General features: G+C 39.0%; 1 protein-coding gene across 2 annotated transcripts in view; it reads left to right on the top strand.

Moving 5' to 3' along the window:
- The first annotated feature begins 318 nt into the window (after positions 1-318).
- The window catches only part of LOC148045569 (lanosterol synthase-like), a 42,823-nt gene continuing 24,243 nt past the window's right edge, over positions 319-18,898 (top strand). Inside the window, exons 1-10 of one of the 2 annotated variants that reach the window (XM_087716626.1) lie at positions 319-392; positions 2,352-2,520; positions 3,809-3,947; positions 5,388-5,496; positions 7,729-7,850; positions 10,711-10,807; positions 11,724-11,859; positions 14,689-14,797; positions 15,752-15,870; positions 17,254-17,351. In XM_087716626.1, coding sequence (XP_087572752.1) covers positions 382-392; positions 2,352-2,520; positions 3,809-3,947; positions 5,388-5,496; positions 7,729-7,850; positions 10,711-10,807; positions 11,724-11,859; positions 14,689-14,797; positions 15,752-15,870; positions 17,254-17,351 — 1,109 coding nt within the window. In that variant the 5' untranslated portion in view covers positions 319-381. Of the gene's footprint in view, positions 393-2,351; positions 2,521-3,808; positions 3,948-5,387; positions 5,497-7,728; positions 7,851-10,710; positions 10,808-11,723; positions 11,860-14,688; positions 14,798-15,751; positions 15,871-17,253; positions 17,352-18,898 lie in introns of those variants that run through there. The other variant, XM_087716627.1, reaches the window with a different exon arrangement.

The raw sequence follows: 18,898 nt of genomic DNA, 5'->3' as shown, positions 1-18,898 counted from the left end.
TACCAGCGCCTGTTATTGTTCCACATCCAATAACTCGTTCTTCTGTGATTACTCCCTGCAAAGGTTTCTCCTTTCCCATAGGAGACCAACAGCAAGCTTTACTTGGAAACTGACTCCGACTTCAATTGTACCTAAACTCTCGTGATTGGCTCGTACTTTCATCAGTTCAAATCGGAGGTTTCCAATAGCTTCTTGGGAATTGTAGTCTTCGAGAAGGAACTGCTTTGGGCCACGATTCACCCAAAAGACTTCATATCCCAGCGTGCCGCTGAAACAGTCGATCTGTGAGGTGTGTGATAAGTTCAGCCTTGGCTGTACTTTATTATATGCCGGTCCTTATGCTACTGCCTGCAGGCTTCAACCTTAGCTCAGAGTGACAGGATGGATGGAACGTGAGTATTTTGGCATCTCTCCTATTTTAGGATTTTTCTAGAGCTTCCTGGTCGTTTTAGTTTTAGCTTTGTTTGGAAAAATCACTAGGATGCTTTACTTGTGGCGATGCAAAAAGAAAAAAAGAAAAAAAGAGAGAAAAGAATGAAAAGTCCAGGACGTAATTGGTGATTAAAAAATGACACATTTTCCCATGGTCTGAGAAGGGATTTGAATCTTCTGTGATCATCTACCCGTTAATTTTTTTTGACAAAATGGGAATAATTAAAAACATATTTGTACTATGTATATATGATGTGATACATACATTATTGCTCTATGCTCTTTCTCTGTTAAACAATTTAAATCACACAGAGGCTGTTTGTGGTTTGGTTATCCTTTTGTTTCACAAAAAAGGTTAATTTTGATAATATTTCATATTATCGAGTCATCAAATTCATTCTTGTATTTTATACATCTTTTTCTTCTTCTTCTGTATTATATTTCTCTACTATAACATAGAAAAACTTGAATTGGTTTGCCATAGCCTTAAACCTTTTATACATTAAATATAGTAAAATTGACAAATCCCATATAAATAGTAGAATAAAAAGATACATGGTAAAAATAATCCCTTAAAATAGAGGTGCCGAGGGAGTTAGTGACCAAAGAAGGCTGATGTAAAAAGGCTACTTTGGTAAGAATGCCTGCAGCACATCGGCTTGGAGCCTGGATTCTTGGCACTCTGAGTTCAGAAAACATCAAGAACCAACACTTTAACCTTATTCTCATATATTCTCAGCTATTGGAAAGCAAATCATTCTCAAACATGTAAAAAGGTCACCAATGCAGCTCTTTAAATAGCAGTCCCAGAGAAAAGCCGTTTGAGGGGAATTTGATGTCAACAGAGATGTTTCTTTGGTTCATCTATTTGAAGGATTTAGAACTTTGTCCAAAAATAGAAGCCCTTTTAAATTAAATTAAAACATTGTAACTTTTCCCACATCATCTGTTGAAATTGACACAATCCCCAGTATCACGCCATCAGAAGGTGTGCAAGTAATTACTGGTGCATTTTTACTCTTAAGAGTTTGAGTATATTAGCTGAGTACAATAGTCCTCAACTTACAATCACAATTGACCTCAATATTTCTTGTTAAGTGAGAAATTTGTTAAGTGAATTTTGTCCCATTTTATGACCAGTTGTTAAGTGAATCACTGAAGATGATAAGTCAATAACCTGGTTGTTAATTGGATGTGGCTTCCCTATTGATTTTGCTTGTCAGAAGGTTGCAAAAGATGATCATATGACCTTGGGACAATAAATGAACTGTTGTAAGTCAAGGACTACCTATATAAATATTGAACTAAGCCAAAGCACATTGAATTACCATTAAATGAATAGCCCATAATTGGCTGTTTGCATATCATGGTATGATTAATAGAAGAGATGCAAATGCTGAGAAGCAGGAATGGGGCTGAACCCTCCACAAACCAAGCAGCTTCACATTGGAAGCATACAGGGAGAAACAGTAGATATTTTATTTCCTGATTTAATTTTTTATTGGATTTTGAGATTACACATTTAAACAGATATAGACTAACAGAAAATTGGAAGGGACCTTGGAGGTATTCTAGAGCTCAGGCAGAAAACCCTATATTATTTTAGACAAATGGTTGTCCAGTTTTTTCTTAAAAACTACCACTGTTGGAGCATTCATAACTTCTGGAAAAAAGCTGTTCTACTGATTAATTGTTCTGTTTTACTTATCCAATGGGTTTATTTCCTTACATTTTCTATTACATGTGGCTGTAGCGAGTTTTATTTTATCCACAGTTAATCCATAGTTTAGTTTTAAGCTGGAATCCTAAAAAACAAGTTTCAGACACTGCTTGGATCCTAATGCTTGGACATTTTTCATTTGCAATGCTAGGATGAAGGCTTTACCTAGGGTCTCTCTTTTGCTTTTCACCCCTGTTAGATATTTACGGAGAAGAGGAGGCCCATATAAGACAGAACCAGCCACAGACTTAACCCGCTGGCGTTTGAGTAATGAAGAAGGTCGGCAGCGGTGGCGATATCTAGCAGATGGCGAGGGTGTGGAGCGGGAGCAGACTGCACTGGAGGCTCATTCTCTAGGGCTGGACACAGTAAGTGACTGATGCTGTTGTGAATATGAGATAGGAGGGGGATGGACAGCTTGCAAAACTCTCAGCAATTTCTTTCAAGTTCAGTCTTTAGAGAGCAGGACAGCTTGTCTGTTGCAAAATATTTCTGTACTCTAGCAGACATGGAAGGGAGCAAATTCATAGTGCATCTTTGGGTCATGTGAGGCACTGTGAAGATCTGTGGAGCTCTACTGTTAACATGAGTATCCAGGAATTGTCCCATGACGCACATTGTCTTTGCAAAAGGGAAAATGTTAATGGTGGGAGAGCGCTCCATATTTCTGGGGAGCTTGTCTGTTATTACTTAATTTCTTTTGGAAAAGGCCAAATATGGTGAAACCGATTTGCTTGACAAAAACCTCTGAAAGGACAAAACTATAAGAAGATGTGATGGAGTCAGATGGTTTATGTATACATGTCAGTGCTGGCCCTCTGTAAATTGGAGAAAGGATGCAAAAGCGATCTACAGCTCTCTTTTTAGAAAGATACCATCTGAAATACATGACTTATACTGCAGATTTCAACTTTTATTTCTAGTCTTCTGTAATTAGGAATATTACTTTCCAGTATATACAAGAAAGTGCTTGAAGAAGGCTCATATTCCATATATTTCTCTTACCAATATCTTTCAGTGTTTCAGGCATCAGTGTGTTGGATCTGGGTCCAGAATAAATATTCAACAGATTCTCACAAGGTGAAAGAGGATACTGCCCTTTAGGAAGCATACAGATACTGGCTGGTTCCATAAAACAATAGATTAGGTGAAATCAGGGGTTTATCATACAGTAGGATTGGTCTAGTGCTTAAGGCATCAGGCTAGAAAGTGTGAAACTGAGTTCTAGTCCTGCATTAGCCATTAAAGCCTAGTGGATTACCTCGAGCCAAGCATCCTCTCTCCACCCATCTCACCTCACAGGGTTGTTGTAGGGAAAATAGGAGGAGGAAGGTGTTCTGAATATGTTCAATCGTTTGTAAAAACTAATAAACAAAGAACAAGTAAACAAATTCACTATGAATCTTTTCTGGCTGGTATCAGAACTGTTTTTGGTTTGCCTAGGGAGCAAATCCAAGGTCAGCTGCTATCCTTTCTGTTGTACCAGAATCAGGGAGAGAGAGCAGTTAAGTACCCCTCCATACGTTGTACTGCTTGAATAAAACAGTAGACTTCAGTGAACATCTTTATACATATGCCAGTTGCCTTTAGACTTTTATGGACCTACAGTCTGGTCATTTATATTACTTTCTGGTTCCAATTCTTTCTCTTTTGCAGACTAAAGTCTTCCCAATCTTGCCTACAGCCTGTACTGCAGAAGAGGCAGCGCTAAATGGGATGAAATTTTTTGCAGGCCTACAAGCAGAGGATGGTCATTGGGCTGAGGATTATGGAGGACCTCTCTTTCTGTTGCCAGGTATTATTACAAGAAAGGTCCCAGTAGCTCCTTCTCACAGATGGTCATGCATTGGTCAGATGATCAGTGTTTTGTATCAAAGGCAAAAAAATCTACTAAGCTACATTGGTTGTAGCTACTTCAGAATTAATTACCACATTTTTCAGAGTATAAAACGCACCAAAGTATAAGACGCACCAAGGTTTTGAAGAGGCAAATTTAAAAAAAAAGTAGGTAGGTAGATAGAGAGAGAGGAAGAGAGAGAAATACAGTAAGTAGGTAGGGAGAGAGAGAGAATAGGTAGGTAGGTAGGTAGGTAGGTGGATAAAGAGGGAGGGGGAGGGAGAGAGAAATACAGTAGGTAGGTAGGAAGAGTGTGTGTGTAGGTAGGTAGGTAGAGGGATAGAGAGAGAAATAGAGAGAGAAATACAGTAGGTAGGGGGAGAGAGTAGGTAGGTAAGTAGATAGATAGATAGAGAGGGAGGGATAAATACAGTAGGTAGGGAGGGAGAGAGAGAGAAAGTGTAGGTAGGTAGAGGGATAGAGAGAGAGAAATAGAAAGAGAGAGAGAAATACAGTAGGTAGGTAGGGGGAGAGTGAGTAGGTAGGTAGGTAGATGTTTCCAGGTGTATTTATCCATGTGCTGGAGAAGGAAATCAGTGACAATCTGCAGTACCTAAGACTTGTTTCTGCTGGCACAGCACTTGATCAATGTAATTTTCATCAATCAGTTAAAGAGCTTTCCAAAAGGAGAAAAAAAAGTTTTTTCACTATGGAAACCTCCCCAAAACAGCCCGTTTTTCATGAAAATGGGCCCTTTTTTTCAAATAAAAGGCATGAATAGCCTTGGGGGGGGCTTGCAGAGTGCTCCTGGGGGGAGCCTGGGGGGGCAAAAATCAGTAAAAATGACCCGTTTTTTCACAAAAACAGGCCCGTTTTTTAAAATCAAAAACTGCTTATGGAGGCTTATAGAGTGCTGCTGGGAGGGGGGGGAAACCACCCATTTTTTGCTTATTTCTGCCCTCCCCAGCCCCCAAGAGCTCTCTGAAAGCCTCCATAAGGGTATGCACGGCCATTTTGGTGAAGGGATGGGATTTCAGGAGGCAAAAAATGCTGTATTCGATGTATAAGATGCACCCAGATTTTCAGCCTGTTTTTTTGAGGGAAAAAGGTGCGTCTTATACTCTGAAAAATATGGTAAATGTTTCTCTACATGCTACCAATTACTGACTAATAGTTTAAAAGGAATAGATAACTAGAACAAATTGGCTCATGACAGTGGTGAGTTTAAAAGACAGTTCTGTCTCCAGGCCTCTTGGAATCTTTTAAGGCTAAGCATTCCAGTTCATTGGATTTCAGCAGAAGCTCAGAGACCATTCATTATTTCAACAGCTTGTTGCTGCCTGAAAAGGCTTTCCATCCTTAACTGCATTTTTCTACCTTCTGGTCTTCTTCCAACAGGACTTCTGATTGTGTGCCATGTTGCTAAGATTCCACTCCCAGAAGAAAGTAGGAAGGAGATGGTGCGTTACTTGCGTTCAGTGCAACTCCCAGATGGAGGATGGGGCCTGTGAGTAAAGCTCAAAAGCCATTGCTTCAGAAGGACTCTCGCTATTTCATTATCAGTGGTGGTGGCAGCAGCACTAGCAACATTTCAGTTCTCCTCAGCCTAAATAGAGATGTCCCTGATTGTTTTTTTCAATTGTAAATATCTGACAGCCACTCCTTTTTCCAGCTGGCAAATGCCATCCTGGTTCAGAAGGGACTGATATGCCGCTCTTGGTGTGGACAGTGTGAATTCATAAGCATATTACACAGTGGCATATTATACATGTTTGAACCAAAGGCATAAAAAAGCAAAAGCTCTTATTGCTGATGGGCATCAATGCCTAGCCAATTACTTCAGGAGCAAATGGTTGGGATTCCTAAGGAGAAGATGATACCTGTTTCAGGAATTGGCCAAGAGTGTTTAGTGCCTTAAGAAATCAGTAAGAAATCTACAATTACTTTGCATTTTGAAAGGGTAGTAGAAATGTGTTATCTTGCAAAAATCTACTATTGCAGTGAAATATTTTATGAAACCTTGGATAATCTTTCACAGTCTTGGCATACTGCAACCATCATAAATATAAGTCAGTTGCCAAACATCTGAATTTTGATTATGTGACCACAGGGAAACTGCAATAGTCATAAGTGTGAAAAATGGTTATAAGTCACTTTTTTCAGTTCTTCTGTAACTTTGAACGCTTACTAAACAAATGGTTAGTTGAGAATTATCTGTATAGTTATTTCTAACATTTTTCTATCTCTAGGAAATATACAAGACATCAACTTGAACCAAAAAAGCTTGTGTATAATCTGTACTTTTTATCCCTTACTTCCTTCCCTGCCAGTACTTTGTTTTATCCAATTTATCTGCTATTGCAATGGCCTGTAGCTTACTCTGTTTTGTATCTTATATATGTCTTTTGTCATGTTGACTAATTTTTATTAATTTGGGGGCTCGGACATAGTTCATACCTGTGTTTATTAATAACATCTGTCCTGTGATAATCCACACTAATTTAAATATAAGCATAGATTTCCCTTTACATAAAACACTACTTTCTTAATAACTGTTCAGTAATTCTAGCATCACAATTGACAGGTTTTTTATGAAGCCAAGAGGGGATAGATTGGACAATCATTTGACTGGGATAGCATAAGGCTTCTGCCTTGAGCAGAGGGTTGGACTAGAAGACTTCTGAGGTTCCTTCCATCACTATGATTTTATTACCAAAATGGTATAAAATAAAGGCAGAGGGAATGACTTTGGTAGGAAAAAAAGTGGGAGAATGAGGGGAGGGCTTAGAACAGACAGTGGCTTTGTTTGGAATAGGTGGAAATTCTGTTGCTTAGTCCTATTTATGCTTCTTAAACCCCTTAAACTCAGCAAATGAAAATGATATGAATTTCAGGAAGACTTCTTAATGCTAGTTTAATGTGTAGTCTTGAAAACTATAAAAATAACTTCCAGACAAATTTATAGCAGATCAATTAAGGTGGAGTTACTTTAAAATGTTTCCTACCCACCTATGGGCTGGGAACTCCTGGCTGGTTCCTGCAGTTGTTTCCAATGCTTCTTCTAACAGATACATTAATTGTAGCTATAGATAGTGAAATGTCCAGACTTCTTTGTTTTCTTTTTAAAGCTATCCTTCCTATAGTTATATTTCTTGGAAAGAAATTTTAGATTTATTACATTGTTAAAATGCGTTAATAGCTTCCTTTCACAAATGAGGTTGAGGAATGACTTTCTGTCTAAAAGACATTGTCTTCTGTCTTCCACATTGTCTAGAAGGTGGAATGTTTAATTAATAGAAGAGAGAAAGAAACTCAAAACAGCCCAGATAACACCATATTCCTAATATTTATATGGCATTTATATGGCTTGGATGAATAGGAAACAAATCCATAGAGTTGTTATCACTAGTGCTCATTAAACTTTACTTCTCTGATTTATCATTTGAATGCTTAGGGATTATAGTATTAATTTTTCCTATTTCTGGTGAATTGATTCTGCAAGCAAACTGTAATTCTACCTAATCTCAATCTGCAGCATTATATTTCTCTCTTATGCATTTAAAATAAAACTCTAAAATATAGCCATTGTTCATCAAGTTGTAATAAAATTACTCCATGCTCTTTTATTTTGCCTTTGTTGGTTTAATCAGTTCTTAAAAATTCACAGAACTTGAAGTACAGTTGGGTTTTCTTGTGTGAACACATCTACCTAACACTTTTCTTGTTTGTTGTCTATTAGACACATTGAGGACTTGTCTAAGGTATTTTCTACTGCTCTGAACTACACGGCCATGCGTATTCTTGGAGTCAGCGCTGATGATCCAGATTTAGTGAAGGCTCGAAATAACCTCCATAGCAAAGGTGAATGACCAGCTGGAGCCTGGAAGTAAATGTGGCTTTTATTTTTCATTTTACCCTCATTTGATGCCTTTGGAAAAAAGGACTCTCTGCTTACAGAATAATCGCAAATTATGGTTTATGTGTTTATGGATTAAGTTGATTTCACCTCTTAATGACCATATTGGTACACTGTCTTTAGAAATATTTATCCCTATTCTGGCCCTTCAGGCCTTCCTGTCTTCAGTGTCTTTATTAGTGTCAATACGACTTCTTGTCGTTTGTAACAGCTTTCTGAAACTCTTTATTTGGTTGCTTTCTGAGATCTTTGCCTATATTTACTTTATTTTCTGTTTTCTTTTTGGCAATTTCCACTTCTTATTCTGACATCTAGTGTTCTTTATTCTATTTTTGGCAGTCTTTTTTCACATTTATTCTTAACAATTTCTCTGATATTATTCCTCATTTCCTCTGATCCTCTGTCAAATTAGGTTCAGGGCTTCCAAGCCGTTCCTGACAAGCTCCTTGAAAATGGTGGATATATGCTCAAGATTGGATCATAGAAACAAGTTGGCTTTGTTCTTATGCTTTAGGTTAGTTTGGAATTTGGAACTCACTATGGAACAGTTCATGATCTGTTCCATAGTGAGTGTCTGTCCACATTTTTGCTCTTGTAGCTGAGTCTTCCACATGCTTCTGCCAATAGCATAGTTATTTTCATTTTTGTATTCATCTTCTATGATGTCCAACACTTTAAATGTTTGAAGATTTTGATAGCAGTGAAGTAATTAGATTGCCAGAAACTGATATATTGTTCTGTTCTTGAAGGAGAAGGAGTGGCAGAACCTGGAGGCAAGTCAAAACAGGAATCAGCCTAGAGTGTTTACATAATCACAGACTAAATCCACCTTGTGTTGAATTCCGTTGACTTTATCTAGTGCCAAAATAGTGCTAAAGTTTAGTTGAGTAAATTCCTGTGCATAAGCATGAATTGTAATAAATCAGTTTAATTGGAACTTCATGTGTGCTCCTGTCTTTCATGCCTGACCATTCCAGTTCAGTTCAGTTTCCTAAGTCGTATAGTCCAACTATATTTTCTTCATCATGATTTCCACCATTGACATTCCAATCTCCAAATAGCACATTTTGTTTGCATATTCTACTGATTTCACGTTAAACTGGATCATAAAACTTGCCCATAAAATTGGACAAGTTGATCCAAACACTGGACCATAACATTTCCTCTTTTTCTGCATCAGTGGTTGGAGAATATACTTGGATAACCTTCATATTAAAAGGTTGTACAGGAAGTGTAATGGCTAATATTTGATCATTGCTACATTATGCTCAAATACTACTTTCACTAGATCCTCCTGATTATGAAAAAAATGCAATTTCTTTGTTTTTGTGTCCTGAGTAGTAAACAGTATGGTCAACTGGCTGAAAATATCCAGTTGGCATTCATTTTAATTTGCTGATGCCAAAGGCTTAGAGTTTTGCTGATGCCAAAACATGTAGCAAATATATTTCCTATTTCATTGTTTTGAGCTTTCCCATGTTCAGGAAGACTTGAGGGGGAATATTACATTTTTACTTTAGATTTTTCAATGCATTCTTGATTCTCTGTGATCATGTTTGTTATTATGAAAATCTAGGAGAAGAAAAAAAGATCAGCTTGATGCCAACCTGCCTCCTTTTCTAAACATCTAGCTAAGAGGTTCCTCTGGTTTTCAGATGATATTCTCAGCTTGATTGAAGCTGCTCAGTAATTAACATGCCTAATGCTGTTCATTGATTAATAGTTTGCTATTTGCAGGAAATGGGAATGATTATGTGACCACTTGTGAATTAAATGTTACTTACATTGTTCAATTTTCCTAGTGTAATGGCTCCTCTCCTAACTTGAGAAAGTAAAGACTCTTGAAACTGATTATTTCAAAAGGAACCTTTAATCAAGCAGGATGGAAACCATTAGAAGCAAAGCAGCACCTAAAAACCTTTAGGCTATGCAAATGGGATTAAGCTGATAATGATCCCTCTCCTTTGTCAGAATGCAGATTCTGACCAATATACAAGTGTGAAGATGCTTCCTTAACTCTTCTGCCCTGGGAGTCAATAAAGCACACGTTCCCATGGCTATCTCTAGTTAGACATCAAAGTTATATATATCCTACATGGCTGCCATAAACATCCCTCAAGAGATATTGGGACCTTCAGTCTCCCGGTGACAGGAAACTAGTTGTAAAGTTGTAAAACTCAGTTGTTTCAGATGTAGCTAATGCTTTAACTCCGAATTGAAAAGTGATACTCCCAATTGAATGGCAGTATCACTTTTAGGGATCTGATACCTAGGAAGTCTTTAAGTAGGAAGCACCATCTCTTTTTTCCTAAGAGTTCCCTGTTTTACTTAGCCTTGTGAGTAGATTTGTTCTTCTGGTCTGCTCCAAGTCCAATGAATAGTAGGTATTTGTATTAGTTCTATGGGAGGTAAAAAGTTACTCACTAGCTCTTTCTTGCTTTCTCTCTGACTGAATAAATTGAAGCCACTCTTTTACTTTTTGTTTTCTACTGTATGTTGTACATTTTCCTGGCCAGAAACTTCAGGAGATATGAAAAGTCTATCTGTAAAGAATGACTCATAAAAACTGTTGTTATGAACAGGGCTAATGGAAAAAGAGGAAGGATGAAGCCAGAGTATTTGGTAGCAGTGTCTTTTCGGGACTGAGAAGGCAAGACACACCACATAAGCAGAGGGAAAAAGGAGAACCATGGCTCTTAAATAGATCATTTCTCCCCTTTCTTTTCCTCTGTAATAACTATGAACTGTTTATGTTTTATAAAGTTGTCAGCTGTTTTGATGTTATTCTGTTTTGGAATTCTTCAGGTGGTGCTGTAGGAGTCCCTTCCTGGGGTAAATTTTGGCTGGCTGTCTTGAATGTCTACAGTTGGGAAGGAATGAATACGTTGCTTCCTGAGATGTGGTGTGTAAATCATCATCAAGAAAATTATACCCAGCTTCTGTCTGTGTTCGTTATATGGATGGATGCACTTGACCCAAAAAATTCCCAACCCTGTTTACCATCCCCCCTTCCAAGATACAAAGGTTTCTTAGAATTTGCACCTGCTGTTTGCAAGTCAGTTAATTTCCTATTCATTAAGATCAGTTTATTATCTTTCAACCCATGTTCCAGATTATCCCCCCTATCTCCTTCCAAAACAGACCACTTGTAAAATGGTGAAAATTTATTTATGAGGTAAGCTTCATAATGAATTCTTAGTTGTATTTTCATGGTGAGACTGAAGAAGTCACATTATTAATGGAATCTGTTTCAGTATTTAGTATGAGAGCATTTTGGGATTTTCTCCCTGATATTGGCTCTTGAATGTCCTCTAAATGCTTGTTTTACTTTCTCTTCTGTTTTCTTTTCTAAAAGCTGAGGAGGAATTTCCTATATTTACTTTTAAAAATTCACCTCAATGTTTAAGATTAGAATCTAATACCCCCTCCCCACAGGAAGGAGTGTATGGTGCTTTAAGCACTACCAAATGGCTCTCTAAACTTGTCTACTTAAAAGTAAAAAGGGTCACTATATCACAGTTTTCATCTAAAACCAAAAGAGTACAACCTGATTCCAGTATTTTTGATACTGTCCCCAAAGGTGAAATTATTTACATACTGGACAACTTCATGGAGACTCTTTGAGGTCTGACAGTTGCTAGAGATGGGCATGCCAGTGGCTAATTTTTCAAAGCCTACTAGATGAAGTGTGTTTAAGCAGCCACTCCATGTTTTGTTGTCATGATCTTTTTGCATTTCCTTCAGTCAAGTTGTTACATTGTCTTTGCAGGCAACCGTCCACTGTTACGAGCTTTTCCCTTCTTTCCACTTCACAATAGGTTGTTTCCTTCATGGATGCCAGCTAACCCTTCCACACTTTGGTGTCATTGCCGCCAGGTTTACCTGTCAATGGCCTACTGCTATGCTGTCCGCCTCACTGCAGAAGAAGATGAACTTATCTTGAGCCTTCGACAGGTAGTTGCCAAAGTATAACTTTCCTATTAGTCCAATGACTTTCAATTAATGGAATCTCTGATCTTGTTTAAGATGCAGGGTTGGGCCAATTTTCAGTTTCCCAGTCCCCAAAGGATTCCAAAATTGAAATGTAGGAAAATGCCTTTTGACCCCACCCCTTTTTTTTGATATATATATATATAACCAATTTTCAAAGCGGTATTATAAAATGCATGGGATTTTAAAGCAGCTACATTTTTCAGGCTTCCACACATTCAGCTCATTAAAGCACCCCTGTATTTAGTGCTGCTTTAAAGAGATGCTGTGCTTGTACTCTTTCATATTGCAAAACATCTTTCCAAATAGTTTTCAAAGAATGCACAGCCTTACTATTTAAGCTTGTAATTCTCTGTTCATAAAATAGAATAAAACCTCTGAAAATTGACCCAAGGGACTGAATGAAAGTGGCCAGCATACTGAACAACTGTACTGATATGTACACATGCCTCATTTTACTTTACAGAAACACACATAATGAAAACATAGTAAAATCATTCATGCAATACTGCATCATACAAAATCAATACATTTATGTATGTATTATTTTCTCATGAAAAAAAGAGTCAATTTTAGTCTGTTTCTTATTCATGTTATGAAGGTAAGTGGAGAAAGCACTCTGAATGCTGGCCGTACCACTCACTATATCTAGGCAATTTTCCATGGCAAATGACTTTAATTGCATTATCAAATGACTGACATCATCTTCTTTTGGAATATCTGCAGTTTTATTATCCTCATTTAATTCTTTTTCTTCATCAGTTGCTTCCAGCACTTTCCCACTGGGTTGTACCTCAGTCAGTACTGATTGGAAAATTGCTTCTGAATCAGGGTCAGGGATTTGCTTCTGCAGACGAACCATAGATTTGGATCTTAGCATTGACCCACTGCAGAAGCTGGGCTCAGAAGTGCATTTACAGTAGAATGTTTTGATTATGCCTTGTCAAGAGGTTGAATTTTTGATGTAGTGTTTGGAGGCAAATTTTTCAGTTTGTAGGATGATTCACTTGGGGATGGCTAGGAGAATTGTCCACTGCAAGAAGAATGTGCCATTTCTTCTTCTTCATTTCTCAGTCAATACCACTTATCCCCTCCTCAAATAGGGCATCAGTCATCCATGTAGATTTGTTAAGATTTCCAGGTGACGGGAAGGTCTTTGGGCTGCAGGTTCTTGAATGAGGATGGCTTTGCCAATTTACCGATCACCAAAGGTTTTAGCTTCTCTCCGGTTAAGTCAGTGCACAGCAGAACTGTGACTCATTCCTTAGAAAGTTTTCCTTTGTGGATGCCAGCTAACCCTAAGAGTCAAGAGGTTGAATTTTGAGCCAAAATTCAAGAGCCAAGGTGGAGCAGTGGTTAAAATGCAGCACTGCAGGCTACTGCTAGATCAGCAGGTCAGCGGTTTAAATCTCACCGGCTCAGGGTTGACTCAGCCTTCCATCCTTCCGAGGTGGGTAAAATGAGGACCCAGATTGTTGGGGGCAATATGCTGACTCTCTGTAAACCGCTTAGAGAGGCCTGAAAGGCCTATGAAGCGGTATATAAGTCTACTGCTATTGCTAACCCTTCCACACTTTGGAATCATGTGGTTGTTAAATGAACCTCACTTCCCCCATTGACTATTTCTTTGAAGCCAGCTGGGAAAGTAACAAATGGTGATCACATGACCCTTGGACAGTGCAACTGTCATAAATACATGCCAGTTGTTAAGAAGTTGAATTTTGATCACGTGACCATGGGGATGCTGATTCAGTCGTAAGTGTGAAAGTTATAAGTCACTTTTTTCAGTGCCATTGTAATTTTGAATGGTCACTAAACAAATGGTTTAAAACTACCTGTAGTCCAGATATCTCCACCAAGAGGCAGCACAGCAGGACCTGGCCCATAGCTTCTGTTTCTCCCTGACTTATATTTTAGAGGTGTTGCTAAATTGGCTGTTGAAAAGAGCAGGTGGAAGGGCATTACAGTGGGATAATCTAATGTATTTATTAAATGTACTTATGAAACGTATGTGACACTCATCTCACTGTAAAAGTAAGTCTGGATGACTTACAGCATAATAAAAAGATAATACAAAACAATTTTAAAAGTAAGAAAGATTAAATACAGATAAAAAACCAAGAGGACATATTATATGGTGGGGATATTCTCTCTGCATAGTCAGCCCCAGCATTAAGCACCCTTATTGGAGCCCTAGGCCAGCCAACAGAGCCAGGTTTTAAGACTCTTCTGGGAGGCCAGGAATATGGGGCCAACCTTACCTTCAATGGAAGAATCTGTCAAATGTTGGGAGCCACAACAGAGAAGGCTCTTCTCCTAGATCCTGCCAAAGAAATTATTGCACATGGGAACTCGGTTTGCTGTGGCCTAGAGGTGGAGCTCTCGTCTCACAATCAGGAGGTTGTGAGTTCGATCCTAGGTAGAAGCAGATGTAGGGTCTCCTGCTTGGTCAGGAGGTTGGACTAGATGGCCTGCAAGGTCCCTTCCAACTTTGTTAATCTGTTAAAGGCTCTTCTCTTGGAGTGAGTGGGACTAGTCCAGCCCCCTACTCAAACAGGAAACTATAACATTTCAGACAAATGGTTGTCCAATCTCTTTTAGGATACAATATTAAATAAATATTGGGCAGGCACAATTGTTTTTTTCTGGTCTCATGGTGGAATCTCTCTAAAGGCCTTTTGGAAGTCAGCACTTCTGGCATGTTCCTTAAGTAACAGTTTTGTCTGTTCAAAACTGAGATTTCTTGTGGATCTTCAAATGCTAATTCTTTATTCTTCTGGGTTTCTTTTGTAGGAACTCTACGTACAAGACTACGACAGTATTGACTGGCCAGCACAAAAAAATAATATTGCTTCTGGGGATTTATACACACCACATAGTTGGCTACTGACCGTGATCTATGGTATGTAAACCTGCTTCTTGCCAAAGGGCCTCCCTCATTTGTTCTTGCTAGATTCCATTTTACTGCAGAATAAAAAACGCTGCCAAGGAAACATCTTTGTAATTCCAAAAGGATCCACAGAATATAAGGAAGATAAGCCTAACAGGTGTTTTTCCTAACATTTCATTGTATCTAATGGTTCCCCAAAATGACAGTGATAGTAACAGATATATTATTCTCCTATCTGACAGCACCCTCCTTAGTCACTCGCATACCCTTGCACATCCTCTCCCATGGCAGCAGCCATCCCAAATCCCACTGGATTTGTGCCACTCCTTCCTGACCACCTGTTCCCTGTTCACTCCCTTACTCACCCACACACTCCCTCTCTCTCTCTCCCACCTGGCAGCAGCCACTTATCTACCTGCCTTGGGAGCACCTGGGACTTGCAACTTTCTGCTGGTTTCCCCACTGATCTTGATTAATGGAAGTTGGCAGGAAGTTGCAAGGAAGTACTCACTTAAAAATCCATGATCCTTGTTTAACAACCGCAATAGGGACCACAGAGATTGCTATTGCTAAGTGATGTAGTCATGTGATTTAGACTTTATGATCACATCGCTTTGCAATATAAATTTCAGTCCCAATTGCCATCATTTCCTGAAGATTACCTATACATTTAACAGGAAACGGCAAAACTATAAACGAAAGCCTTTGTTGGGGGGAGGGGGAATGAAGATTAAGAAAGGTGTAAAAACTAGACATGGTTTGCCTGGAGCAATATGTTAAATGGAAATTAGATGTGTTTCCCAGTTGCAGCTTGAATTACGATGGAAACATATGCTGGGTTGATTGTGCAAATTGATTGTGCAAATCATATGCAAATTGATTGAATACAGTTTCTGTTGTATTTGCTTCTGATTTTTCAGAAGGTAAACTGAGTCTTCCATAGGTCTCTTTCTGCTTCTATTCCAGCAATAGCCAATATCTATGAGCAATTTCACATCAAAAAATTGAGACAGCGAGCCGTGGAGGAATTATATGATCATATCAAGGCTGATGACCAATTTACCAAGTTCATCAGCATTGGCCCTGTAAGTAATTTTTAAGTATCAATTAACTCAATCACACTGTATTGTATCATAAATTGCTCTGCAGAAAATCAGTGGCACCCTTGTTTGTGGTATCCTTGGGGCTCTCTGAGCTTGGGTTGTGTTTTTTGTTTTTGTTCGCAACCAAGTTTCATTACTCAACAAGTACCATCATTAGTGCTGGGGAGTGTAGGGTTTGCTCCCTGTTTATATTCAGCAGCTTGCCCTGCCAGTATTGGTGGGGGTGGGGTTTTCTCCTTGGTTGCAGAACTGAACCAGGCAGTTATAGAGGTGCAGATGACCGACTCAATAATTCCTCTATAGAACTGTATCAGCAGCTCCTTGGCAGTTTGAGCTTGTTGAGTTGGCGCAAGAAGAAGATTCTTTGCTGTGCTTTTTTGATGACGTTTTTGATGTTAGGTGTCCATTTTAGGTCTTGAGATATGATAGAACCTAGAAATTTGAAGGGCTCTACTAAGAGCCAAGGTGGCGCAGTGGTTAAATGCAGCACTGCAGGCTACTGCTAGATCAGCAGTTCAGCGGTTCAAATCTCACCGGCTCAGGGTTGACTCAGCCTTCCATCCTTCCGAGGTGGGTAAAATGAGGACCCAGATTGTTGGGGGCAATATGCTGACTCTCTGTAAACCGCTTAGAGAGGCCTGAAAGGCCTATGAAGGGGTATATAAGTCTACTGCTATTGCTACTGCTATTGCTATTGCTATTGCTAAGAGCTGAGGTGGTGCAGTGGTTAGAGTGCAGTACTGCAGGCCACTTCAGCTGACTGTTATCTGCAGTTCAGCGGTTCAAATCTCACCGGCTCAAGGTTGACTCACCCTTCCATCCTTCCGAGGTGGGTAAAATGAGGACCCGGATTGTTGTTGGGGGCAATATGCTGACTCTGTAAACCGCTTAGAGAGGGCTGAAAGCCCTGTGAAGCGGTATATAAGTCTAACTGCTATTGCTATTGCTATTGATACTGTGTTGTCTAGTACTGTAAGAGGTGGTAGTATGGTAGGGTTTCTCCTAAAGTCTATTTCTATGGTTTTGAGTGTGTTCAGTTCCAGGTTGTTCTGGTCGCACTACAAGGCTAGTTGTTCAACCTCTCATTTGTATGTGGTTTCATCATTGTCTTGAATGAGACCAATCACTCTTGTACCATCTGCAAACTTCAGTAGTTTGCTCAGTAGTTAATATTCCTTTGAATTTTATGAAAAAGGTTGTACTTTTAAATATTTCTCATTTGTGTCTACAGTTAAACAAAAGATACTGGTTTTCTCAGGAGTTTCTGAAATGATGGAGAGCTACATTTGTGAAGAGCACAGCTATTACTCTCAGATGACTTTAGACTTTAGGAGGAAAATAATAGTTTTTTCTTTGCCTTTGTAGATATCTAAAACAATTAACATGCTAGTACGCTGGCATGTCGAAGGAGAGAAGTCTCCCGCATTTCAGGGACACGTTTCTAGAATCTCGGACTATCTCTGGTAAGGCTTTGTTGAAATCCAAACTTGTCCAGCAAACTTTGTTAACCTGGAATCTTCCTGATATGTTGAACTATCTGGTTAGGTATTTTGGGAGTTGACTTTGCAAAGTGTAAATTCTAGTCTGGTGCAACACAGCTAAAAGATACCATGTTATGAAAGCTGTTATGTAGTTTGAAAGTGCAACATGGCTCTTAAATACTGCCTACTATCCTTTAGAAGATACCATATGTACTCCAAAATACATTTAGAAAGTAATTCCAGAATATAGATGGATTATCTAAGGTTATACAGGTAGTCCTCGACTTACAACCACTTGTTTAGTGACCCTATGAAGTTACAACGGCACTGAAAAGTGATCTACAACCAGTCCTCATGCTTACACTTCATAACATCCCCACATGATTAAAATTTGGACACTTGGCAACTGGCATGTATTTATGACAGTTACATCATCCCAGGGACACGTGGTCGCTATTTGTGACCTTCCCAGCCAGCTTTCAACAAAAAAGGCAATGGAAGGAGCTGATTCATGTAAGGATCTCTTGATTCACTTCACAATTGCAGTGATTTACTTAATCTTGCTTAGCAATGGAAATTGTGGCTCCAATTGGATTTGCTTGTGGCTGAACAGTCAGATTTTCCATATCCAGTGGACAGGCCAGATGCACAGGCCAGATCCCACACCACATTTACCCACTGACGATAAGAAATGCACAGTGATGATGCCTTAGACCAATGTTGATGAGAGTTCTGAGTGACCAGTATACCCAACAGCAGTCAAACACTGGTTGCCCCAGTAAGTGGTGAGAAGATCCCAGCGGCCTCCCTGAGGTCAGAGAAGCTCTTGGTACAAAGAGAGCCAGTCTGCACAAGAGGGCCAGTCTTCAACCATAATAGCAGATGCTCGCAACCACCTGATAGACTAAATCTGTAGAAAGTACTGGTTCTCATCTGAACTTTTACAATGTTGTGCGTTGTTAATATGAAAAGAGGAAGATGTTACAGATGTTATGTCTGCCTTGTGTGCAGCTTTATTCCTCTCTAGCATTCATCTCTATTGTTTTGTGATGCATTTCCTGCCATTCTAGGATTTACCTCTATCTGCTCTTGTGAGACCCTTCCTGTTCCTGGTGTGTGTGTGTAAATATAATTTCTTAATGAGTGCTTGTATAGTGTTTTTAACTGCATTTTATTAAACTACTTGAAACAGTTGTAAGTCAAAGACTATGTATTGTAGGGGAGAGATATCCTGAGATGAGAAGTACACATTAAAGTTCCAGGTAGAAAATCTTACAAAGTCATTTTTTCCCCTTCCATTTGTGTTGTGACTCACCACTCTAGGAAATCACTGCAGAGTTTTAGCGATAGGCCAATAAGTATAAGGGTGGGTCATCTAGCCTGCCTGCCTCCTTCCTCACATCCAGTCCTAATTTAGCCATTGTCTCTTATTCAAAAGGCCTTTCCAGGAATGACCAGAAGACCAATGTTCATGCTACTCATGGCTCACTGTTTATGATATATAAATATGTTTATGATAGTGAAACTTA

This window comes from Thamnophis sirtalis, unplaced genomic scaffold, assembly GCF_051295495.1.
Source record: "Thamnophis sirtalis isolate CommonGarterSnake01/CBP01778 unplaced genomic scaffold, rThaSir2_p1.2 scaffold_5, whole genome shotgun sequence".
Lineage (NCBI taxonomy): Eukaryota > Metazoa > Chordata > Lepidosauria > Squamata > Natricidae > Thamnophis > Thamnophis sirtalis.
The sequence above is the reverse complement of the archived record's forward strand: the minus strand, read 5'-3'. Positions and strand labels throughout refer to the sequence as shown.